Raw genomic sequence first — 27,090 nt, forward strand, 5'->3', positions numbered from 1 at the left:
TTAATTTATTTATTCATGAGAGAGAGAGAGAGAGAGAGAGAGAGAGAGGCAGAACACAGGCAGAGGGAGAAGCAGGCTCCATGCAAGGAGCCGGACGTGGGACTCGATTCCAGGACTCCAGGATCAAGCCCTGGGCTGAAGGCGGTGCTAAACTGCTGAGCCACCCGGGCTGCCCTGTTCCCTGTTTTAAAAAGACAATTCTGGATCCAGTATGTAAGATCAACAGAAGGGCTAAGACTAAAATTCAGGAGCCCCGTTAAAGGTTTGTTGTAATAATCTAGTAAAAATGATGAAATGAATGAAAGGGATGTAGTAGGAGGTGAGAATTGTGGGGATCTGTGAGATATTTAAATGTTGGGATTGAAATATACAGTGATAATTTGCAAGAGTCAAGGGTGGTGTTCAAGTTCCTGGCTGAGCCACAGGGTAATTGGTGGTTTCATTCACTGAATTGGGGGATTTGTAGGGAAGGAAGAATTTATAGGGGAAAATGCTGGCGTTTTAGGTACCTAAGGTGATATGCAAGGAAGTATTCCTTGGCCAATATTATTTGCAGGTCTGAAGCCCAGATAAAACATAGGCTAGGGCATGAATTTGAAGCTTTGGATTTCTCGTTCTGCCTTTCAGATATCATCACTTTTCAGGCTTGCCCCTCAGAAATCACTTGATCACTTTTTAGGCGTCATGGGGTTACAAAGATACAGTCTTTGTCTTTACAGGAGCAGACTAACCTTAGCAGAGAGAGAAACAATTTACTTGGGCAGAGAAAAGATAATGATAATGAACATTAATAGAAAAGTAATAAGGAGAAACAGAAATTTTATATAGGAAAATATCCATTGGAAGAAGACTTTGAAGGGCAACTAGAGAGAGTCTGATTGTGGAGCTAGTCATTGAACATTGGGAAGGGAGTGGAAAGAGGAAAATCAGGGTAAGAGGGAAGTTGCAACAACAGGGAGGTGCAATATACCACATGTCCAGTGTCCTTTATGTTTTCAAAGGTTTCCAGTGATTTGCCCTTCCAGAGATATCCAGTTGGCCCCTGAACAATGTGGGGCTTGGGGCACTGATCCTCGCACAGTTAAAAATCCACAGATAACTTTTAACTCCCTCAAAACTTAACTACTAATAGCCTACTGTTGACTGATATCATAAATAGTCAGTAAACATATATTTTGTGTGGTATTTCTATGATATACTGTATTACTGCAATAAGGTAAGCTAGAGAGAAGATTAGGACAATCATAAAGAAGAGAAGTTGCACCTACAGTACTATACTGAAAAGACTGCATGTCAGTGGGCCCGCACAGTTCAAACCCATGCTGCTGAAGGGTCAGATGTAGTTCCCATCTTGCCTTCCCTACTTTTCCCCGTTTAATTATGACAGGGGAGCTATACCCTGCAGGCTTCTGGGCCATGCTGTGCTAAACAGAACAGATGTGAAATTTCCTTCATAAACGAGAAATTAGCTGTTTTGACTAAAAATAGCCCACCAGTATGGTAAAGCATAAATAGCTACAAACCTTTCAGATAAACCATTTTATAGTCATGTTTGGTCTTAAGTACAATTTTAGTCTTCCTTATATAAGGGCTTTGTTTTTATAAGAAAAACCAGTAGAGTGTCTGATACTGAACTACATCAAAATACATACAGCTGCATATTTTTTTTTCTGGGGTCGTTAATATTTACTTTGATGGCTGAGAGTAAATCATTGGCTTGCTTTACATCAAAATAATTCTGTGGAAATTTAAATATGCATTTTATTACACTGTATAATGGAGCACAGTGGAAAGGACACAAGCATTGGCCAGAGCAAGGAGTAAAATTTGGTGTTTTGGTGGGGAGATGATTTGTAGTTTACCTCCACAAGGCATTCTTTTCAGTTTCTGCTTAGACCCAGGTTCTTTATCCATAAGATGCAAAGACATAGTACAACATATTTTCACCTTACTCAAAACAGTTTATTTTTATTTTTTTAAAATTATTTATTTATTTATGATAGTCACAGAGAGAGAGAGAGGCAGAGACACAGGCAGAGGGAGAAGCAGGCTCCATGCACCGGGAGCCCGATGTGGGACTCGATCCCGGGTCTCCGGGATCGCGCCCTGGGCCAAAGGCAGGCGCCAAACCGCTGCGCCACCCAGGGATCCCTCAAAACAGTTTAAAGCAGGAAACAGATGAAATGGGGAGGGAGATATCCATGACTAGTTAGCAATGAAGGGATTAAATACTTCCAGGAGATAAGTAGATAATTCTCAAATGGGAAGTTGGATTCTATGGGGTTGATATTAGAATTAGCCTGAGTTCCCAGACTCTTCAGCCACATCAGTGTCTCACTGATGTTTTGCATTGGTTACTGTGACCATGTATCTGGAGGCCAGTAGGACTTAACTGACTACATAGAAATAGCATTCTAGGAAGAGTTCAAGTTCAGTTCCACTCTGGTGTATCACCCTAGAAAAACAGGAACACATATAAACCAGATGCGTGTGTGTGTGTGTGTGTGTGTGTGTCTGTGTTGTGTGGTCTCTTTCAATGTACATGGAGGCTTGGGAAGTGATAGCTATTGCATGGATCACTGAGAAGACTGACAGTCACCTGAGTCCTGGTTTTGCCTCATTGGTACATGGCTCAGTTAATGGGTTGTGTGACTTCGGGCTAGGTACTTTAAAGATAAGGTTTCTCATATTTCAAGTGAGAATTATATCGCCTTGCTTTCTAGGGCTGCTGAGAGGAGTATAAAATGAAATGTATTTATAACATTTCTACACTAGTGAGTGGTATGCACAACGTATTAAATCATTGTTCTCACCCAGCTCTCTATATTTGGGGATTCTTTAAACTGCCCATGAAACCTAACTTCTATTACCAGTGTCTCTCTGGCTTTTCCTTTTCCCCTTTACCATTATGAGCACCATTACCACTTTAATTTACTGAAAACCTGCTCTGTTTTAAGACTATCCTAAGAGTTTTGGCATTACCTCATTTAATCCTCATAACATTGTGTGGTATACCCATATATATCCTTTTTCACAGAGGAGAAAAACTGGTTAATAATATAATTTGCTCAAGTTAATAGAGAGGGAGCAGCAGATATGGAACCCAATTCTAGTCCTCTAACTCTCAAGTCTGTTAGTCTAAAAATGTCAAATGATCTGCTGTTCACATCAGAATTTCTATAACTCCCTGCTATTCCGATACTATGATCATGAACTTCTTTAAATGGTAAGGTATTTATGTACATTCATGGATTAAATATACACATATACAACAACTTGCACATAGTTTTGGTTTATGTATGGATCTGAGAGTCTTCCAGAAAACCAAATGGTTTGATGCAGTAAACCAAATACCCAGTGGGCACAGACTGTTCTCTTTATCTTGAAATCCCAGCACAGGGACTGCAGGGAAGATTAACTATGGCTTAGAAATTTGGCATAGCTCTATAGGGCTTCGATTTGGTGTCTGCTTCAAGTACAAAATGTTCTTGTTGAAAAAATAATAACTTTAACTGAGGGAATTCATTTAAAATAGAGCGAGGGGGGTGAAGGAGAATGGGTGAAATAGGTGAAAGGGATGAAGAGCACACTTATTATGATGAGCACTGAGTAATGTACGGAAGTGTTGAATAACTACATTGCACACCTGAAACTAATAAAGCACTATGTTGAGTCTCCTGGAATTAAAATAAAAAAGTTAGTAAAAAAATAAAACTTTTGAAACATTATTAGGTGTTACTGTTATTGTTATTAAATATATATTAAATCATACTCATAAAATCTCATATTACAACTTTATATTTTTTTCAAAGATTTTATTTACCTATGTGAGACAGAGAATGAGCATGAGTGGTGGGGGAAGCATGGGACAGAGGAAGAAGCAGGCTCCCCGCTAAGCAGGTAGCCCAACATGGGGTTCAAGCCCAGGACCCCAGGATCATGACCTGAACCAAAGGCAGACACTTACCTGATTGAGCCACCCAAGCACCCTTACAACTTTATATTTTTAATACTTTTTCCTAATTCTCCTTCACATGGATGATTGTCATAATACAGTATAACCTTAGCATAACTTTCATTAACCTCTGCTACTACAGATGACTGGATAAAGACTCCCAATTTAAATTAAGCCAGGCACATTCTGTTCAATAATTTTCTGTTGCATAAGCAACCAAAACTTGAAAATAACATGCCTTTCTAACATAACTTGAGAACAAACAGGCCTTGTTGAAATATACTTAACCTGCAACACTTACACAGGGCCTGAGGTCAATGTTCCCTTTAATAACTTAAACCTCAGGTGAGGGTAGGCCAGATGCTCACCACCTGCCATGTGACCAGGGACATTACTGGATGCTGTCAGGATTGGGCTCATAAAGCCTATGAAATGCCATCCATAAAAGGATATGATGTTTGGAAAGAAAGAGGAGGGCAGCCCGGGTGGCGCAGCGGTTTAGCGCCGCCTGCAGCCCAGGGCGTGATCCTGGAGATTCGGGATCGAGTCCCATATCGGGCTCCCTGCGTGGAGCCTGCTTCTCCCTCTACCTGTGTCTCTGCCTCTCTCTCTCCCGCTCTGTATCTCTCATGAGTAAATAAAATAAAATCTTAAAAAAAAAAAAAAGAAAGAAAGAGGAAGGTGTCACGGGCATTGACACATCTTAGTGTGTTAGTGTGGATTAAGCTTAGACACATTTTTTTTTAAAGATTTTATTTATTTATTAATGAGAGACACAGAGAGAGAGGCAGAGACACAGGCAGAGAGAGAAGCTGGCTCCATGCAAGGAGCCCGACGTGGGACTCGATCCTGGGTCTCCAGGATCACACCCTGGGCCAAAGGCGGTGCTAAACAGCTAAGCCACCAGGGCTGCCCACTTAGACACATTCTTAAACACAGAAGCATTGACTTCATCATATTTGTTTGACAAACTAAAATAAGCAGAGATAATAGAAATAGAGAACAAAAATATAATGTGGATTTTATTTCTGAAAACGGTTTCATTAAATCTTTATATTACTGTAAGCCAGTAGCTGGGACAATACGACCTATATTTTATAAATGAACTATGAATGAACTGGTGAATGGCTAAACTAGATAGGGCAACCAGAATGTGCTCTCTATTATCACTATAGGTTGTCAATCCCTCAGGATGAATGGCCAGTCTTCTGTTTTTCTGACCATATTTTTAAAGGCAAAATATGTAAAATCAGACAATAAACCATGATATGTTATATTTGTTCTCATACAGAACTGTCCTGAACAAAATCTCACCTTTATGCAAATAAGTTTGGGTATCATGTATCAGTGCTTTGTCTTAGTGGTTTCAAAGAATGAAACTAGCTCATTAATATCTTTCTCACTCTGAAAAGAAAGTGAAAGCATTTCCTTTTGGGTATCAATCTAATGTATAAGAATGCCTGGTACAGAAACAATGGCAAAGAGCATTCATCTTTGCATATTTTATGGGACCAGATTTACCTGGTTCTTGATTTCTTTTTGTACTCATAAAATTCAGTGCTCTATGAGTATTCATTTTGGCAGCATGAAAAATAAGACTTTTTTGTACAGTGATTTGATTATAATTATCATGCTTTTGTCACTTATCTCATAATAATCAGATAAAAAGAATATATTCTCACCTAGTTTTGATATTAAATATCTCCAATTTATTTAGAAAATATGATTGAATATATATTTTATTACCAATTTATATTATCTTTTAGATGTGAGAGATTTATATTGCCCCAACCTATTATTTCATATATCTCCTACATGAAATAAAAGTTCAATTACTCAGGAGAGATGTTAACAATGGACTGTAATAAATTAGAGAATTTTAAAGCAGTTTTGATAAAAGTATACTCACAAACATACATTATCAGCTCTTATAAATATTCTGGGGTCAGGAGAGAAAAATGTTTAAAAGTCAGTGTAGGGCAGCCCCCGTGGCTCAGTGGTTTAGCACTGCCTTCAGCTCAGGGCATGATCCTGGAGACCCGGGATCGGGTCCCACGTCAGGCTCCCTGCATGGAGCCTGCTTCTCCTTCTGGCTCTCTCTCTGTATCTCTCATGAATAAATAAACTCAAAATGGATGAAAGATCTAAATGTGAGACAAGATTCCATCAAAATCCTAGAGGAGAACACAGGCAACACCCTTTTTGAACTCAGCCACAGTAACTTCTTGCAAGATACATCCATGAAGGCAAGAGAAACAAAAGCAAAAATGAACTATTGGGACTTCATCAAGATAAGAAGCTTTTGCACAGCAAAGGATACAGTCAAGAAAACTAAAAGACAACCTACAGAATGGGAGAAGATATTTACAAATGACCTATCAGATAAAGGGCTAGTTTCCAAGATCTATAAAGAACTTCTTAAACTCAACACTAAAGAAACAAACAATCCGATCATGAAATGGGCAAAAGACATGAACATAAATCTCACAGTGGAAGACATAGACATGGCCAACAAGCACATGAGAAAATGCTCCGCATCACTTGCCATCAGGGAAATACAAATCAAAACCACAATGAGATACCACCTCACACCAGTGAGAATGGGGAAAATTAACAAGGCAGGAAACCACAAATGTTGGAGAGGATGCGGAGAAAGGGGAACCCTCTTGCACTGTTGATGGGAATGTGAACTGGTGCAGCCACTCTGGAAAACTGTGTGGAGGTTCCTCAAAGAGTTAAACATAGACCTGCCCTACGACCCAGCAATTGCACTGCTGGGGATTTACCCCAAAGATACAGATGCAATGAAACACCGGGACACCTGCACCCCGAGGTTTCTAGCAGCAATGTCCACAATAGCCAAACTGTGGAAGGAGCCTCAGTGTCCATCGAAAGATGAATGGATGAAGAAGATGTGGTCTATGTACACAATGGAATATTACTCAGCCATTAGAAACAACAAATACACACCATTTGCTTCGATGTGGATGGAACTGGAGTGTATTATGCTGAGTGAAATAAGTCAATCGGAGAAGGACAAACATTATGTGGTCTCATTCATTTGGGGAATATAAAAAAAGTGAAAGGGAATAAAGGGGAAAGGAGAAATAATGAGTGGGAAATATCATAAAGGTAGACAGAACATGAGAGACTCCTAACTCTGGGAAATAAACTAGGGGTGGTGGAAGGGGAGGTGGGCGGGGGGGGTAGTGACTGGGTGACAGTCACTGAGGGGGGCACTTGATGGGATGAGCACTGGGTGTTATTCTGTAAGTTGGCAAATTGAACACCCAAAAAAATAATAAATATATTATTAAAAAAATAAAAAATAAAAAGATAAAAGTCAGTCTAAAGCTTAATAAGTTGACTTTTAAACATGACTAGATCATGCAAATAGGGAGCTTTTATGAAGAATTGGGAAAATTTAAAAAAAAATGTTAGGTTATTTCCTTATTTTAGAAACCAAGCAATTTGCATCAAAGAGATTTTCAAATACTAATAACTTTAAGTTACATTAAATTAAAATTAAGTGTTCGTTTTTTCTTTATTTGGGGACATCCTTTATATAGAATAGGCATGAGTTCATTATGTTATATATTTATAAGTTTATGTGTGTAGCAATGTTAGTATTCTTCCCACCCCAAATCAATAATAGAAATTCAATTATTCCATACTTGCAATTATTTAGAATTTCAAGTTTTGATGTTTTTATCATCTACATGGTTAAATCACTGGCTCATATTGTAAAGAATATTTTAATGGAAATAGAGTACCTGAGCAGCTGGATTCATCAGGCTGGAAATCTGCGCAGTTGGCAAAACCATCACAGCGCTCATGAACTGGGATACAGCTGTTCGATGAAGTGCACATCAAAGCACCATCAGAACAGCTCTCATTGACTGGGGGAAAAAAAAGAATCATCTCTTTTTTAAGTGAATTTCTTCTAATGAAATAAGACAGTTTATTGTGTCATTCCTCATCTTTCGGTCCTATACTTAAATTATATAATTCTTTCTGATTCTTCAAAAAGTTTGTTGATAGAATCATTTCCCAGCTGTGCACTATGTACTATTATACTGGTATGTATGTATAAAGTTCACTATGTGTATACTATGTAGTCTGAATTGATTTTAGACTAGAATAAACTATGTCAAGGCAGAGCTCCCTCTATTTCTGCTGCCCTCCTAATGTCCCGGGCATTATGTACAACTAAAGTGACAGCAACCATTACTTGTTTGAATGTTCATCCATTTCCACATGGTTTAAGTCATGGGTTGTCATATAGGTCATTGCAGCTCAGTGCCCTTATGACTATGTGCCTTTATAACATGGTGCATTTTACTAATTCCAGAGTCTCTCATCAGCCTGATTTCAAGAGACAAGCATAAGTCTTGCTGGTAAGACTTGGGTTGTTTCAGAAAAATGACTTCACTGATGTTAACTAAGGGTACTGACAATTCTATAACAATCTAGTTTGCCAAGTACTCAACCTCTTTTGGATGCTATTCTTAGTCATGAAACTGTATTTTTGTCTTCCTGCCTCTCTATCTTTTGTCTCATTAGGATGATGGTTTCCTGTAAAGCTGTATATCATGTTTATGTTCTTTTTACAAGTTAGAGCTGAACCAGAACAGAACCCTTCATTCCAGGCTGCCATCAGGCATTTCTTGTCTCCTATTTGCTTGAGAACCTGGAAACCAGCAGGCTTAGGTTTCAGGCCTAATCTCTGTTCTCTGGTTCCACCTGTTTTGTTCCATGCTGATATTTGTCATGTCTTTAAGACTTTTGATGTGATAGTTCTTCCATCTAGCATTGCTACATGTTTGGAATAGAGGGAACATTGAACCTTGGACCTACTGCACCATCCTGTCAAGAATTCTGGATATATTTCAAAAGCACTAAATAATGATTATATGATCTACACTGATTTTCTGTCCCTGATCCTTTGAGTCCTTCAGTTCTGCAGAGAGAAGCAGAGGGCAGCAGTGTACAGTCAAGGCTTTGTGGTGCCTAATCCAAGTTCAACAAGAACAATTCTGCCTTTCTCTGACTTACCTAATGGTGTCACATGCAATACCTGATTTGAACATTTTAATCCAAACCTGCTGCTAGAGTTAAAAAAAAAAAAAAAAAAAAGAAGAAGAAGAAGATTGACCTGGGAAGTTACTTCTACTAGAATAAAGACAATTAAGTTCAAACTTCTCAACCTAAATTGATATTTTTAGAAGACTTGGAAATAAGCATCCCCATGGATGGGTCTTACACAAATTTTGTCAGTATTAATCATGATTTTTTTCTCTCTTTCTTTTTTTTTAATTTTTATTTATTTATGATAGTCACACAGAGAGAGAGAGAGAGAGGCAGAGACATAGGCAGAGGGAGAAGCAGGCTCCATGCACTGGGAGCCCGACGTGGGATTCGATCCCGGGTCTCCAGGATTGCACCCTGGGCCAAAGGCAGACGCCAAACCGCTGCGCCACCCAGGGATCCCTTTTTCTCTCTTTCAAGTATATTTATGGGCTGGAATTTTTGGAGTTATCATAGGTTACTGACACAGTTTGACAGCTGCCTATCAAAATTAATTTTCAAATTGGACATGAAATGTTTTTAAGAGTCTTTCCATTGATTAAAAAAGCCAGTTCTGAAAACTTAAGTGATACTTTTCACTGAGTAATCCTGAGGTGCTAGAACATCAGTTCCTGCCAGTAAATATCATGGAGCTGCCACTACATTAAGACTTTATGCTTAGCACTTCAACTGGAGACTGCAGGGAAAGATTTTTTAGAAAGAGTGAATGGAAAAAAAGAAAAAGAGTGACCAGAACATAACGAGCAATAAGAGCAAAATGACAACACAAAAGCAGTTAACAATTTAAAATAATAATAAGAGAAATGCCATAAGGACAGACTTAATTGGTAAAGTATCAGTACAGATAAGTATTATAAAAATAAGAGGTGCCTTTTAGTGCATGAAGTCTGTAAAGACTGAAAGAGTAGAGTCTTGAGATGTTTTAAATTTTCATGTTTCTAATAAGCCATTTAGCAGAGTGGGAACAAAATCTATAAATGGGGGATCAATAAGTTTGACATTAGAACAGTGAGTATAGCAGTTTGCCTTTCACTGGGGAGTTTGTGTAGGGAGGTACTGCAGACAAACTTAAAGCACAGGACTGAAACCAGATTGTAGAAATGTCTGAGGTCTCTGAAGAGATGTCTTTAAGCTTTTTCAACAGGTTAAATGATTTTAAGATCTACATTGACAAGATAAATGATATTGCAAACCAAGTAAACTAGGAAATAGAATGATCTTCCAACTCTTATAAGATGAAGAGTTGTATGTAAAAAATGAATATGTATGTATATACATGTATGTTTGTGTATATATACACATTGTTATCACCGTTGTTTTGCATTATAAGGGGCTGAGAAATCAGATTAGTGTTACAGTTTTATTTAAGATTTATTTATTTATTTTAGAGAGAGAACACAAATGGTGGGACAGGGGGCAAAGATAGGGAGAGAGAATCTCAGTCAGACACTGCTGAGCATGGAGTCTCAATGCAGGACTTGATCTCATGAGCCTGAGATCATGACCTGAGCTGAAACTAAGTGTTGGACGCTTAACTGATTGAACTACCTGGGCACCCCAACAGTATTAAGTTTTAAATAATACAGTATGTTTAATTTGTATACAAAGATGATAGATAATACGCATCTACTATTGAAACATTATTTCAAACACTTCTACACTTGAAAATGCTAATCCATTCACATACCTTCACTCAATTTCCTGTGTGACTGATAACTTATTTTCAAGTTGACTATACAATGAAGAGCTCTACCTGTAAATGGCCTAAATCCTCAGCTTTGGCCCAAATAGTATTGAAACACATAAAAAAAATGTAACAAAATAAATGGTTTCCAGTTATAAAAAGTCTTCCTTTTCCCCTTTATAGAAATTTTATATCTAAGAGACACTGTATGAAATTAAAAACAAAAATCTTAGTTTCTATGGCATTTAAAATAGTATTAGACACTGTATGAAATTTAAAACAAAAATCTTAGTTTCTATGGCATTTAAAATAGTATAACATTAAAGTTAATAGATATTTATCAATTTCCTTCTAAAAGTAGATGGCAAATAAGTTATGAATGCAATTAATATGTACCAAAACCTACACAGCAAAGGACATTGTACTGAATATAGGAAAATTAAACCATTACTGTCCTTTTCTCCTTATCACTACATACACAACAAAGAAAAATTCCAAAAGTACTCCAAATAATCTATATATAAAATTTAGAGGAAACTTAGATTTCAGAATTTCCCTGGACAATATCTACTTTCACCACATTCAAACATGATGGGTTAATGTCTATAAAAACACTTGTCTCAATCTGTCATCCTAGAGATTGACATTCTTTCTTACCAAAATGAGCCAAGTAACACAGAACATTCTGTGGCTTTTAGCTTATTCACTCAGGTATTAAACGTGCATTAAATATAAGCAATTCATGAATGGTTCACTGGAGTTACTTTCCTAAAGCAAATTCTCTTTTATAAATTATTGTTGTTACGTACAAAATATAGACAAAAGTAAAGTACATGTGTCTAGGGATGTATATCCATTTACTATGAATATGAAAGCACATGTATGCAGTCCCACATTTCAAAAAGCAGAGTGACTATGATCTTGCATCTTGAGAATGAAGGTTGTCAGCCCTTCAAGGCATGTCCACACCTAGCACAGAGCAGGATGGATATTTACTCTACCCTTGAGCTAAAACCAACTACTACTCTTACTGAAATATCTTAGCAGTTTAAATAAGTTTTATAAATAAGTTTAAATAAGTTTTATAAAACTACAAAAACAATTTAACAGGTAAACATAATAATTTATTATGTGCATTATGCAACTGACCATATTCATCCAATTCTTCAGTAACTCTGGAAAATAGACAATCACCATGGTTTTAATGTTGAATAAGCTGAGGAACACTTTTGTGAGAAGCTATCAAATGCAAAGTGATGATCTTTATACTATCATAGAGAACCACCATAGGATGTTGGGATCAAAGCTAACATATTGAAAGGCTGATCATAAAAATATTGATGATAAAGGTTGACCCACCAATCTGAAGAGCCTGACCCATTTTAAATCTTCTAAATGGCAACCAACTTCATAAGATACACTGACTACTATTGGAATATGAATTAATGGTAGAAAGTGGGTAGACTATTTGCTTCCTCATCTTTTTCAGTCACATCCATCATTGACAGATAGCTTCCAGTGCCTCTCCCAAAACATTCTGCATCTTCCCTCTCTGCTCAGAATCCAGAAGCCTGAACTATAAAGGGCACATCAACACACCTCTAGCCCTCTAGCTTCTTCTTGGTTTGGCTGATGTATAGAACCAGCAAGAGGTAAAAGGGATGGAAGAGGCTGTGAGATCAGCATGGGCTAGCTGTTCTCTGACCTTTTACCAAGTAGCCCTCTCTGATTCCAGGTTAAGACACATCTTCCCTCTCACATCCTTTGGGTACTAACAGCTCCTGCTTTTACTACCTAGTGTGGTTTCCTTATGCATACTATCTCCCTATAAATAAATAACCTCTTTATTAAAATACTCTCAGATTTTACAAAATCAATGTACCATCTGTGTCTTGTGAGGATACGACATCGGATGAACTGGAGGAGTATCAGTAGAAGAAAGCTCCTATCTTTGTGCTATATTTCTATATAATTAAACCATACTAGTTTTTTCTCCTTTTACAGGTTTATATAAACATTCTGATTACTAGAACACTTATTTTTACAAGAATAAAAGGCCATTTGATATTGATTTCCCTGCTTAAATTGTGACCACTTCAGAATCCTTATTCCCACAACATTTAAACATGTGCAAGCCTCTCAAAAACAACTTAAAAAAAAAAAACTTATTCCTCTTCTTCCGACTACATCACATTCTAAGTGCCAACTTCTTGGAAGAGGTGTCTATAGTTGATTTCTCTGTTTGCCTACTTTCTCTATTAAAGATTGGCTTCAGAATTCTGGCCCCCCTGCCCACCCAAGTTTCCTTTCCAGGATCACCAGGAATTCTGTGATGCTTTTCCTAACCGATATGTTTTAGGCCTAATCTTACATGATCTCTCAGAAACATTCCAGCCTGTGAATACTCTGTATTTAAGGCTTTATACGTTTCATTTATGGTTGTCACTCTCTTACCAGTGTCCTCTCATGTCTCTGACCACATCTCAGGGTCTTTCAATGTTTGTTTTCTCTTAACTGTCCTCTACCTTTTGTTTTCTTCTCTATCCTCTATATTATCTCATCAACACCTACAGCTTCAAGCATGTATGCTGAAGGCCATGTGTCTTTATATATCTTGCTTTATCTCCTTCCTGAGTTCCACTTATCCATTCTGAATACATCTTCAATACTTTCATGTGGATGTGTCACAAACCACAAACACAACAAGTTTAAAAGTGAGGCCACAATCTTCCCCTAAGCAAAGCTTCTCCTCCCATTTTCCCCAGCTCAGGAAATGGCCCATTCTCTGTCCTGTTGTCCAAATCAGGAACTGCAAACTATTCTTGATTACTTTCTTTTTCCTCTTCATCTGAACGTTTCTAAAATCTAGTCAAAATCTTTACTTCACACTGTTATGCAGTCAATTCTTTGTACTTCATCTGTGACACCTTCTAGCCAGCCCTGTGTCTCACTCCAGTGCATTCCATGTACTACTTGAATGGTGGGTGTCAGTTGCATGATGGATGAGGAAGGACTCTTCAAAGTCTAGTCCCTGCTCATCTCTCAAGACTTATTTCTACATTTCTCACCACAAACTCTATTCCAATTATACAAAATATTCTTCAAGGCAAACAACTTTTTCTCAATTTCTGGACTTTTAGTGGAATCAAGCACTTCTATACTTTACTTGCCAAATGACTACTGTCTTTCCAAATTTGCCCCTGCAATCACTTCTCTTACTAAAGTTTACAGATTCCCTAGCACCAAAAGTATGACCTACCCTATGTTTTCAATAACATTGGGTTTATCTCTGTCACAGAACTTATTTTATCCTCAACTATCACCTTCAGTAATATATCATGAATCCACAATCTGAGCCGGTCTATGCACATCCATCTGTATTGTCAATGCCCACAACAATATGTGGCATAAATAACATTATTAATGAGACCTTGTGAGTGAATAAATAGCTGTGAGTTTAAAGAAAATACCATTCTAAATCAATAGGTAAGCCCAGAAAAAAAACAAAAACCTAGTATATCTTCAATTGTGTGAGTCATCATTAGGAGCTTTTATTCTGTAAATTTGCCCTAGCATTTTTCCCCTAATTTTCACACAATTTTCTTTATAGACTCATAACTTAATTAAATATTTCAGAGATGGATGGAAGCAATACTTTCACGATACTAGTTCCCAGCATGGGCTTATTTCCCTTTAGGAGTAGAACTTCACATGTTACTCCATCATCAAACACCAGGTTCCCAAAGAGTGTTTGAAAGTATAAGGATACTGTACTTTCCTAAGCTTCTATTTAAATAGCATTCTTATTTGAAGTCAAATATCATATGACTCTATAGAACTTAATAAGATTTCTATCAACCAAATTACTTAGAGCCCTGATGGGAATAGGGATAAATTATTTGGCAGGCTTTTTCTTCTTCATTCACTTCCATTTGTTTACTTTCCTCTAAGAAAATATTATAAGACTTGACAAGTTGGCTTTATTACATAAAGAATATACATGTAGGAAATAACAGGGGAATGGAATACCAATCTCTAAGCCTAAACTAGGAAAGGAAGTTCATTTATTTATGACTGAAATCTTTAAACATCCAAATGCTGTATCCCCTTTCTTGTATTCATCTGTCCTCCTTTTCTAATACTTATAATTCCGATGCCCACTCTAAACAAGACACTAAAATAGCTTTATATTTCTTTCAAGGTCCCCTTAAAGTTACATTCAAAGCTGTTTTTTACTACTTAAAAAAATTGTGGTCATTAACATGTGGTTTGTGTAGCTCTATCACTGCAACCTATGTCAAAATATAAAATACAATATAATGAAACACCAAGCAAACAAATAATTAACGAGATGGTAGCGGTGCTTTGACTCACCATGCTTTTGTACTCACCTTAATGATTTGTGTAATTCTTAACCAACATTCTCCCTTCCCTCTATGAAATAGGCTAGTTATAATAAAAGTAGAAAGTGCTGAATACAGGGCTGAGGATTTTCCATATATTTTCTCAAATCTTCACAGTTCTATAAAGCAGTATTACATGGATGATAAGACTGATTCTAATAATGTTCTCAAGCCTGCACTTGCAATAAGTGATAAGGATTATATTCAAAACCATGTCCTTAGGATTTACTTCCATGAATCCTTAATCACGTGACATCTTCCCAGGTAGTAGTCCAGGTCCAACCCCTACCTACATATCTTCATTAAAATGAATATTTGCCTATGTCTCTTTGCTTGATCCATCTTCATAAATACATTGGGAAGCAATTAAAACTACATGTCCTCAGTCATTTCCACAAACATTTGTTAAAACGGTAACAAGTCCCATTTATAGGTGTATCCAGAAACATCTAAAAATAAATTTAACCAAGGAAGGGAAAGATCTGTATGCTGAAAACTATAACACATTGATGAAAGAAACTGAAAACAATGAAAATAAATGGAAAGATATATCATGCTCATGGATTGGAAGAATTAATTTGCTAAAAGGTCCAAAATACTCAAAGCAATCTACAGATTCACTGCAATCCCCATCAAAATACTAATAGTATTTTCTACAAGACCTATTTATATGGTACCAAAAAAGACTCCAAATATCCAAAGCAATTTTGAGAAAGAAGAACAAAGCTGGAGGTATCACAATCAGATTTCAAAATATACTACAAAGCCGTAATAATCAAATAGTATGGCACCAACAGAAAATCAGATGCACAGATCAACAGAACAGAATACAACACAGAGGTAAGCCCATACATATAAATAGGCAATTAATCTATGACAAAGGAGACAAGAGTACACACCAGGGAGAAGACAGTCTCTTCAATAAATGGTGCTGAAAACTGGATGGCTACATGCAAAGGGATAATTCTGAAACACTTTCTTACATCACATACAAAAATGAAGTCAAATGGATTAAGGACCTAAATGCAAGACCTGAAACCATAAATTAAAAGAAAACATAGGCAGTGGACTTTTGGGCATTGGCCTTAGCATATTTTTTCTGGATTTGTCTCCCCAGGTAAGGGAAACAAAAGCAAATTTATCAGTTTGAAGTACATGAAACTAAAAAGCTTTTGCACAGAGAAAGAAACTACCAACAGAACTAAAAAAAAAAAAAATACTAAATGGGAAAAAATATTTGCAAATGATGTACTTGATAAGGGCTTAATATCCAAAATATACAACTGAACACATACACATACACACACACACACACACGTAATCAGATTAAAATGAGCAGAGGACCTGAATAAGACATTTTGCCAAGGAAGACATCCAAATGGTCAATGGACACATGAAAATTTGCTCAACATCACTCATCACCAGGGAAATACAAATCAAAACTACAATGAGATAATCACCTCTAAGATTGATTAGTGTCAAAGATAGGAGATAACAAGTGTTGCCAAAGATGTAGAGAAGAAGGAACACTTGTATTGTTGGTGAGAAAGTAAAATGGTACAGCTCTGATAAAAACAAAACAAACAACAACAAAAACAAATACTACAGAGGTTCCTCAAAAAATTAAAAACAGAACCACCAGACAATCTAGTAATTCTGCATCTGGGTATTTACCCAAAGAAAACAAAACACTAATTCCAAAGGATATATGCACCCTTACATTTATTGCAATGAACATAGCCAAGATGTGGAAACAAACCAAGCATCCATCAATAGATGAATGGATAAAGAAGATATGAAACGCACACACACACTAGTAATATAAACGATAAAAAACAATGAAATCCTGCCATTTATGACAATAAGGATGGATCTAGAGGATATTGTGCTAAGCAAGTCGGTCAGACAGAGGGAGACACATACCATATGACTTCACTCATATGCATAATCTAAAAACCAAGCAAAAACAGAAATAGAACCATAAACACAGAGAACAAACTGGTGGCTGCCAGAGGGGACAGAGGTTGTGTGGTGTGCAAAGTCAGTCAAGGAGATTAGGGGATGCAAGCTTCCAGTTATAAAATAAATAACTCATGGGGAAGAAAAGTACAGCATAGGAAATGTAGTCCGTAATACTGTAGTAACTTTGCATGGCGGCAGATGGTAATAAAAACAACAAAAAAGATAACAAATACATAGGAGCATCCTCCACATAAATGGCCCAGATGTAAATAAAAAAGGAAATCAGGTAAGTTTAACAGAAATTAGTGTGACTACAAACAGAATGTTTCCAGAATTCTAAGCAAAGTCTACATGCTTTGATTAGCAACAAAATACAAGCAACTACGTTACTAATGATAGAATCATGGTAAGACTCTAGAGAACTTTGCTTCATCTGTCAAGTTCTCTTTATAATTTCCAAACTGCATTTCTTCCCTGACACACTGAGTTAGTGAAAGTAACTCACAGCAGCTGGATTCGTCTTCATTAAAGTGTCAGTCGGACACTCCATCACATAGCAGGAGAGATGGGATACACTCGTTGCTGGAGCACTGGATCTCCATTTCACCACAGCGCTGAGGAGGGGGGCTGAGAGAACAATCCATTTCATCAGAGCCATCTATGCAGTCTTCCTGTCCGTTACATTTCCCTGGAGTGTGTAGATACAAGAAAACTGATGGGCTTCACAGGATGATGGCTGGTGGGGGGGGAGGGGGCACAGGACCTAAACAGAGAGCAAGTTGTTTTCATAGTAGGAGAATTATTGCTCTGTCCGGTGTTGAAATATTATAGGATACATTTATTCCTGGGTAAAAATGAAACATTATGGTAATTTAAATAAATTAATCTTCAATTAGGAATGATGTGAGCTCCGCAAAACATCCAGGTGTTATTAGAGACTATGCCCCATCTTAACCTTAGAAACAACATCCTTTAAAAAATGACACTTTCAAACTAAAGAAGAGATTTTGGTTCGTGTGTTTTAAATTTGACCACTACATCAGATTTCCCTTGAGAGTGAAGCTATTTTACACAGTAAGTTAAGTACTTTGGAAAGCTGCATTCGCAATTCTAGAATTATGTGAAGGAAACTGTCATTCGACCAGTAGGTAGTTTACAAACTTTTTGTAGCCTCCACTTGGGAAATTTGGCTCCTGAGACCCTGGTCAGGGCTGAGTCACAGAAATAGACGTCTGCCATGAGTTTGTCACACTGCTCTAGGCCCTTGGGTCTTGATGACAGCTCAAAAGTCATGTGCTGTCATATGGAAAGCACCAATGAAATCATAATGGATGGCAAGATACTGCCCTAGCAGGAATCTTGAAGATAATGTGGTTCAAATCCAATCGCCTTATTTTACAAATGGGGATGCAGAGGCCCATAATAATACTAGTTTACAAATTTTTATCACATGAAACTCTTCTGCAGCACTGGTTTGTTTGTCTGTTTGTTTGTTTATTTATTTATTTTTGCAGCACTGGTTTAAATCAGCTCTAAGCCAAAACTTAAAGCATGAGCAAAGACTGATGACTTGCTACAATTTTTAGAAGTCAGAAATATATGAGAATATACCTAATTGCATTAATTTGCTGGAATATTATTGGTGCAATGGTTCTTAAGCTTCATATTATCTCTTTAACAGTTGTTGATGAACCTGTCAGTATATTAAGGGGAAAAATAGATAATGGTGGGGACCAGTTCAGGAATAGTTTTGTGTTCTTTACATTTTAGAACAACTTTTATTCATATTGTTATTTAAATTATATATAGGATTATATATTCTATCTTATACAAAAGATATATAATTATAATTACACAATTATATAGAAGATATTGATTATATATTATATATAAGATTATATAAGAATAATTTGTTTTATGTATTAAGATGCTGTTGTGAATTTCTTAAAAAAAATGAAACTTTAAAGTTCTTTCTCCCGACTCAATCGAGTAGTGGTAATATATGTAGGATATATTTAGACTCAAACTCTGTGGTGAAAGCCATATATTTGCGGGAAATTTTCCAGGAAACCACCTTATTGGACTGGGCTAAATGTATGACTTTAAGACACTGCTACCATGTTTTTAGCTCACGACTAACAGGTCATAGTGGCATATACACTTGTAGTGCTCCGTTGTACGCATCAGAAACTCAAATTTAGAAGGTAAATTGGATTTAAGCTTTTGTTTTGTTTTGTTAAAGATTTTTTTTTATTTATTCATGAGATACACAGAGAGAGACAGAGACACAGGCAGAGGGAGAAGCAGGTTCCCTGTGGGGAGCCTGATGCAGGACTCGATCCCAGGACCCTGGGATCACAACCTGGGCCAAAGGCAGATGCTCAGCCACTGACCCACCCAGGTGTCCCTGGATTTAAGTTTTTATATCTTTATACCTACACACACACACACACACACACACACACACACACATCCATTAGATTAAACTCACATTTAAGGAAAGGTAGACATTCTTAATTTGATTTTTTTCTAAAATATTTTATATGCTGAACTTTCATCTTTACGAACTCATCAAAGGTTGAGAAGTTTGAATAAACTGCATATGATAAAAATTTAGAATCAGATTTCATTATACACCTATTACTTAGATGAGGTACTAACCTTTCTGAAAAAAGAATACAAAGGAAGTAATTTTTCCATATTCCAAGACAAGCACAAATTCCCAGTGCTTCTCCCCTGTTCAGAATGAGGCATATATGTGTGTCTGTGTGCATGCACACGCACACATGTGGGTGTGTTCCCCTACATTTTCCCTTACATTAGATACATAAATATAAATAATACCTTTTATTTGGAGGAATTATTCAGAATTATTTATGGCAAAAGGTACTCAGAGCTCACGTCCTTCTTTACAAGGAAATTGGTAGACTTGTCCTGCCTTTTGTGGATTCTGTCTTGGGCTGAGGTTTTTCCACCAAGATTAAGGTGTTTTATCCCACAGCTGCCTGGCAGGGGGGATTTGCAGACAGCTCCCAGAGTCCAACCCTGGGAGTTTCCATCTGAAGTTACAACCCCTCCCGGGAAATGGCTCCATTCACTGACTGGTGCACTGGGGATAGACAGGCCCAGCCCCTGCGCCTCAGCCAGGGACAACTATGAAAGGGCCAGTGCGGCTCCAGAGCCCCCATGGCATGGGCTGAGGCCCCCCTACGGCACCTGCATCGCACCTGAGCGTCCCTCCGGCCAGTCCTGCTCCCTTCCTCCACGGGGCTTACTGCTGGGAGAATTTCCAATCGGCTTTCTACAAAGGAATCTGTGTCTCAAGGTCCACTTCCCTGGGAACCTGGCCTCAGATACACTCCAAGCACCAAAACGTATCCGGTTTTAAACTGAATTCCTCTGAATCACTTCCTAAATTTTCGCTAAAGTATTTCTGATGTGAGAGGAACATGAACTTGCATCCCTAGGGGGGTCTAAATAGGCTCTTAGCCAGAAGCACTTCTCCATAAAGCCCAGCATTTCTCTTAAGTCTCTTGTTTTATCTGATGAAAATTCTGTATTCTGCTACACAATATATCTGTGCTTAGCTTGACAGTAAAGTGCTCAGACAGTAAAATGCTCAGAAGTTGCCAGGGGTTGGGGAATAGAAGAGATAAATGATGTTCTCATTCATTTGGGGAATATAAATAATAGTGAAAGGGAATAGAAGGGAAGGGAGAAGAAATGGGTAGGAAATATCAGAAAGGGAGACAGAACATAAAGACTCCTAACTCTGGGAAAGGAACTAGGGGTGGTGGAAGGGGAGGAGGGCAGGAGGTGGGGGTGAATGGGTGACGGGCACTGAGGGGGGCACTTGACGGGATGAGCACTGGGTGTTATTCTGTATGTTGGCAAATTGAACACCAATAAAAAATAAATTTATTATTTAAAAAATAATAAAAAAATAAATAAAAATAAATAAAATCTTAAAAAAAAATGAGTGTGGTACAGGGGATTTTTAGAGCTAGGAAATTCTTCTGTATGACACTACAATGGTAGATATATGTCGTGCTATAGACCAAATGTCTGTGTCCTCCCAAATTTCATATGCTGAAATGCGATGATATGTAGAGGTGATTAGCTCATGAGGTGATCAGCCCTCGTGAACATAAAAATGACTCTTGCTCCTCCCACCTTGTGAGGACACAGCAAGAAGGCATCATCTAAGAAAAAGCAGCAACAATATACCTCAGAATCTGTACTTGAGGGACACCTGGGCGGCTCAGTGGCTGAGCATCTGCCTTTGGCACAGGTCGTGATCCTGGGGTCCTGGGATCGAGTCCCGCATCAGGTTCCCCACAGAGTCTGCTTCTCCCTCTGCCTATGTCTCTGCCTCTCTCTCTGTGTCTCTCATGAATGAATAAAATATTTTTAAAAAATCTGTATTCTAGCCTGTATCTCCTATTTGATGTTTTTCTTCTGAAATCTCTATGTTCTAGTTTCTTCAAATCCCTTTTAAATTTCAACATTTAAAGTACACAATACTTTAAGAGTGCCTGAGTGGCTCAGTCAGTTTAGTGTCCAACTCTTGATTTCGGCTTAGGTCCTGATCTCAGGGTTGTGGATCGAGCCACACATTGGTCTCCACCCTCAGTGGGGAGTCTGCTTGTCCTCTCCCTCTGAATCTCCCCCGTGTGCTCTCTCTCTCTCAAATAAATAAAATCTTTAAAAAAGAGTACACAATACTTTGATAAATGTAGTGTGCATAGGCCAAGCACACTGGCCCATTATTTACCATCCCCAGTGAGCTGCTTAGGCAAGTTGTTTAAAACCAATGGACCTAAAGCACAGTGGACACACAAGGAGCATAGAGCCTTATCAGTGCCAACCTTGGTATGCTGCATTGGAAATGCATGCTGCTGTACCTACATGAGGGGGTAATTTTGTGGGAGAGAGGAACGTGATTAGAGCAAAACTAAGACCTCCAGGAAACCAAGCTGAAAAGAGCACATTCAGGTGTCACTTCCATATGCCCCAAGGGGCACCATCAGGATAGAAAAAAAAGAAAGATAAAGTAAGAGAGAGGGTTGTTCACATTTTGGAGAGTGTGACAGAGGGATGGGAGCAGGAGAAAAGACACTCCAAAAAAATGGTGCACTCATTTTAACAAAATGATTCACTGTTGAACTTAAAGTCACTTCTTGTTAAGTCAACATCTCTCAAGCTGTATCTGATAAGAGGTATTGCATAGACCTGACGCTGGGCAGGGAGATGAGAGGCTGGTGTGAAAGCTTCGTGCACGCGTGTACGCGTACACACACACACAAACACGCACACACACTACTATACTATCTCATAATAACTGTAGGGGAAAGTTCGTCAAGTGAATTACAAGTCTAAAGTGTACTGGGATCAATAATGAAGTAGATCTCATGTTGTAGTTTGCAACTGATTTGTTCTCTATATATTAGAGCTAATTCAAGGCGGTATCAACAGTAAAGCTACATTCACTCACTATATCCCACCAAGTGCGCTTCCTCCAGTGGAGAATAAGTGTGGATGTACAGTAAGCATCTTAAATTGTTCATAAGTCACTGCTGTATTATATTGCATGACGAGTGGATAAGCACATGAGCATTCGTTTTTGTATGCTTCAGCAGAAAATAAGGTAAGAAATGCTGCTTGGGAGTATAGGGAATTTGTATTCAAGTTTGTTTTGAGAAAAGTGATTCTGAAACCAGCAGAAAATTCCACAATTGAAGCTCTTCTGGCACCACCACAAAAAAAAAAAAAAAAAAAAAAAAAAAAAAGCAGAATCACTACAACTGCAAAAACTGCATATTTGTCATGTCTTTATCCATTTTTTTTGCTCAGAGTTGTGATTTCACATTGAATTTGGCCATTCCAAATCAGAGTTGAAGAAGTTTCAAACTTCATTTGAAAATACCGTGACATTTTAATGTCCAAATAATTGTCATGAAGTGTTGCTCAACAAATATTTCTTAAACTGATGAATAATAAATCAATGGTTTAAATAGTAGTTTTACTTTCCTTGATCTTTCCTTGATCGTAGGCAGTGAGATAAGCGAAATGGATAAAACTAAGAATGCACTGACAAATTGACAATTTTCATTTATTTAATAAGCCACAAGATAGAGTAGATCAGAAAAAATAGAAACTCTAAAGTTCTCTAAAAAGATAAACTTCTTATATATTTAATAAATCTGTAGTTTAGCAACTAAAGCTATCACACATTCATATAGAAACTATGGGTTTTTACCAATTGCTTCAGAAGTTTTATGGGATCTTACGTAAAGAGCTTTTAAAACAATGCTCTCTATATGAATACATCTTCCCTTTTTATTTTGCAGTAAATCTCAGGAGAGGGAAGAGGAAAAAACCAAAAACAAAATACCTGGGATAAAGAAGTTTAGGAACCGACATTGTTGACTAATTTTCCTATTCCTAGTAACTAAGGCATTCCTCTGAACACCACTTTCTATTTCATTCTGTGCTCTGCAGACAGTTACAGTTCCTGACATTTTGGGTATTTCTTTGTCCTCCTACAAGATGTTGGTTCCTTGTTCACTCAGTTTTGGAAGAAGCTGAAATATCTTTCTTATACCAATAAAAATTATTTCATACTAATAATTTACAGTGAAACACTGTGAAACATTCTTATGATTTTCATGTAAGTTCAATAAAAGCCTAAAAGTCTCAAGGATAATCTGATGGATTTTTATCTTGATAATTAATATGTTTAGTGAAAGCAAAATTGATTGCCTATTTTGAAAGGAAAAATATACACACAAGGAATTTCAGTTTTAAAGACCAGGAATTAAGCTCTTGCCAAATATTGCTGTACTTAAGGATATAAATGGTAAAACGCTCACTGTTAAATACATCAGTTATAAATTGGTAATTGTTTATCTCTGCCACATATCTCAATAACAATACTTAAAAAGATCACAAAAAAATTAAGACTATAGGAGGGGAAAATATTGCACATACACACACATAATTCTTCAGAACTTTTGGTTTGAGGATATTTTGAGCTATAATTTTTGTTCATATTTCCTGAAGGATCATTCACAGAGTATAAAAATCTTCATTTCTTTAAATATTTTATTTATTTATTCATTAGAGACACAGAGAGAGAGGCAGAGACACAGGATGAGGGAGAAGCAGGCTCCACGCAGGGAGCCCAATGTAGGACTCGATCCCAGGACTCCAGGATCACACCCTGGGCCGAAGGCAGGTGCTAAACCGCTGAGCCACCCAGGGATCTCCCTTTTTTTTTTTTTCATTTCTTTTTTCTTTCTTTGTTTTATTTTTTAAATTTTTTTTCTTTTTTCATTAATAATAGTTATCTCTAATTTGGAGCCCTAAGAGGATCATAGTGATTTTCTTATTTAATTTTAATATCTAATAGCTTAAATATTCCTGGAAAGATGGAAGATGACCTTTGTTCGGACTAAAGAAAAACAGAAGAGTGTGGTACAAACAGAGATGTATGGGGAGCATGCAGAGTATAGATGAGTCAGGAGGGCTTATTTGGCTGTCAGAAGGCCTACACGAAAGAGAAAAGCCAAATGTCTGACCAAAGAGACAAAAGGAAAGGATATCTAACAGTTTCCAGAAGTTGGATCCAGTGTAAAAGCTGATAAGAACCTGAGAACAGATGCCAAACAGAAAATAATCATTATTTTCAAAGTGAAGAGCTGTAGCCACTCAAGGCTAAACTAAAATAAGTATAGAAGAAAGCTGAAAGAATTAAAAATGTATATAGAGATACATATAATGCCTTTATATATGTATACGTGCATTTGTACAAATATCATATGTAAGCATGCATGTGTGCACATGTGCCCATTGGTGCGTTGTTTGAAACCATGGAGCTCTTCACAAGTGATGGAAAGAGCGCGGATGATGGGCAACATAAGTGAGAGAGCACACAGGCTGTGGTGGAGGGGTGAACATCCTACTGCCAGAGAACCTGCTCTCCCCTAGCTCACATGGAGCTTGCACACTTGAAAGAAAATCAAGAATATACTTAGGGAAAATCAAGAGCTGAGGAAACAGAACATATTTCAGAACATATTTCCCCCAAAGAGTTATCACTTTTATTCAACATTGATGTTTGCCACGATTATAGCCAGTTCTTTACTAACTAAAAAATAGTGATAGCAACGTAAATGATTGAAATTGCATAAATGAAGAATTTTCTGTCATCATCTAACTCCAAATAATCTAAAACGTGTGTGAATGTGGGAACATATATAAAAATATAAAATGTTAGAGTGTTTTTTGGTCATTTCTTTCTTGTCATGAGGCCTGGAACCCAAAGAGACCCTAGTGGATAACTCATTCCTATTTTATGGTTTCCAGATGGTACAACAGTTCCTGGTCGAATATTTCTATGCTGGTGTGGCTTCTATTATGCACAATATTGGACTAAGTTATATATTTGACCTAATTTAATGCTATTGTTCACTTGGTAGCTCTGGCCCATATTAACTGCAATTTTATTTAACAGTTAAAAAAATTCCCCAAATGCTGAACTCTTGACTTCTAATTTTAAGACCATTATTATTAAATAAGCTTTTTAAATTCATGCTTCGTATTGCTTCCAGTTTACATTTCCCAAAGGAGGACTCCTGCTAAAAAATGATGCTTCAATACCTTACAGGATTAAGCCCACTGTCCTTGCATGATGAAGTACCATTGTCCTGATGCCTGACTCAGCCTCACCTCTCTTCTCCCTATCAAACCTACAGTTGAAGAGGAAAATAATGAATTTTTCAGATAAGATGGTATCATACTCTTTGCTGGCTCAGAAGGAACCAGGAAAGAAAATGCCATTCTCATTCCTGTGAGTGGGAAACCTTTTACTTACAGAAATGTTGAGTATCTTGACACCAATCAATTATTAAATTTTTGTCTAAGTGTAGAAGACTTGAGGTGGAGAGTGGGAAACTATTTCTCCATCATACACCAGAAATATATACAACTGAAGGAAATCGAAAGGTTTTAGGAAGGCCAAAGGAAAGACGGATGATTTGCTGAGGCTAGTGATAGAGAAGACCACTCAGGAATCAAATATAATTCTATGGTGATCTTTCAGAGATCTCTCAGCTGTGTTGTCTTGACTACTTCTATGACCCAACCCGAGAAAGTGACTGTGATCCCATAACTTCCAATTAATAGGGCATCAGCAGTAGAGATAGAGATAAATATAGCTATGTTTAACCATTATTTACTTTTGAGAAATATTAATGAGTAGCTTTATCTCTAAGTTCAGAGTGTTGTATATGATTGAATTATTATTTTAAAAAACACATGATTTTTAAGACTAATTTTTGCCTTTCTGATAAAATGATTAAAAGATTACTTTGAAGTTTATTGGGTTATCTTGCCCCATATGGGATACTTCAGTAGGCATGGCTAATATTACATTAATTGTATTACAATCAGAAAGACCAGAAGAGGCAAATAGCAAGGTGAGGATATTCTAGAACTTATGCTGACCTCCTCATTAATCAATCATTTACTCTATCTGGCAGAAACAACCCAGCCCGTCATCTCCTTATACCTGTTTTTACCAAAACTTAGTTATTTCTCTAACCTCATGTTTTCTATTTTGAGCAAGTTTGTATTAGCAAAAAGAACTCATACATATAAATCAATTTATTCTTTCTGAAGCCAAGAAAGTTGTTTTTGTTGTTTTCTATTTTTGCCACTTCCAACTATTTCCAGAAAGAGTAACCAGTCCTTTCTGGGTAAAGTGCTGTCACATGCTAATAAGATGGTATCAGAAAAACCGTTATCAGAATTGTTAAAGCCACTTGAATTTTAATTTAAAAAAAAAAACAAACTCTTCTTAAAACATTTTTTTTTTTTTTTTTTTTTTTTTTTAGTGAAGTAGTGTCACTTTCTTCTTCTATTTCTTAGGCAACAAACAAACAAATTTGTTTTCATAAAGTCTGGATGTTTTCCAAATAACAACATATGTGTTCCAG

General features: G+C 37.1%; 1 protein-coding gene across 1 annotated transcript in view; it reads right to left on the reverse strand.

The window, feature by feature from the left end:
* Positions 1-27,090, reverse strand: part of MALRD1 (MAM and LDL receptor class A domain containing 1) — a 755,529-nt gene that overhangs the window by 124,653 nt on the left and 603,786 nt on the right. Inside the window, 4 exon segments of the mRNA XM_072825144.1 lie at positions 7,729-7,854; positions 17,598-17,783; positions 17,786-17,828; positions 20,424-20,440. Coding sequence (XP_072681245.1) covers positions 7,729-7,854; positions 17,598-17,783; positions 17,786-17,828; positions 20,424-20,440 — 372 coding nt within the window.

Source organism: Canis lupus, chromosome 5, assembly GCF_048164855.1.
Source record: "Canis lupus baileyi chromosome 5, mCanLup2.hap1, whole genome shotgun sequence".
Taxonomy (NCBI): domain Eukaryota; kingdom Metazoa; phylum Chordata; class Mammalia; order Carnivora; family Canidae; genus Canis; species Canis lupus.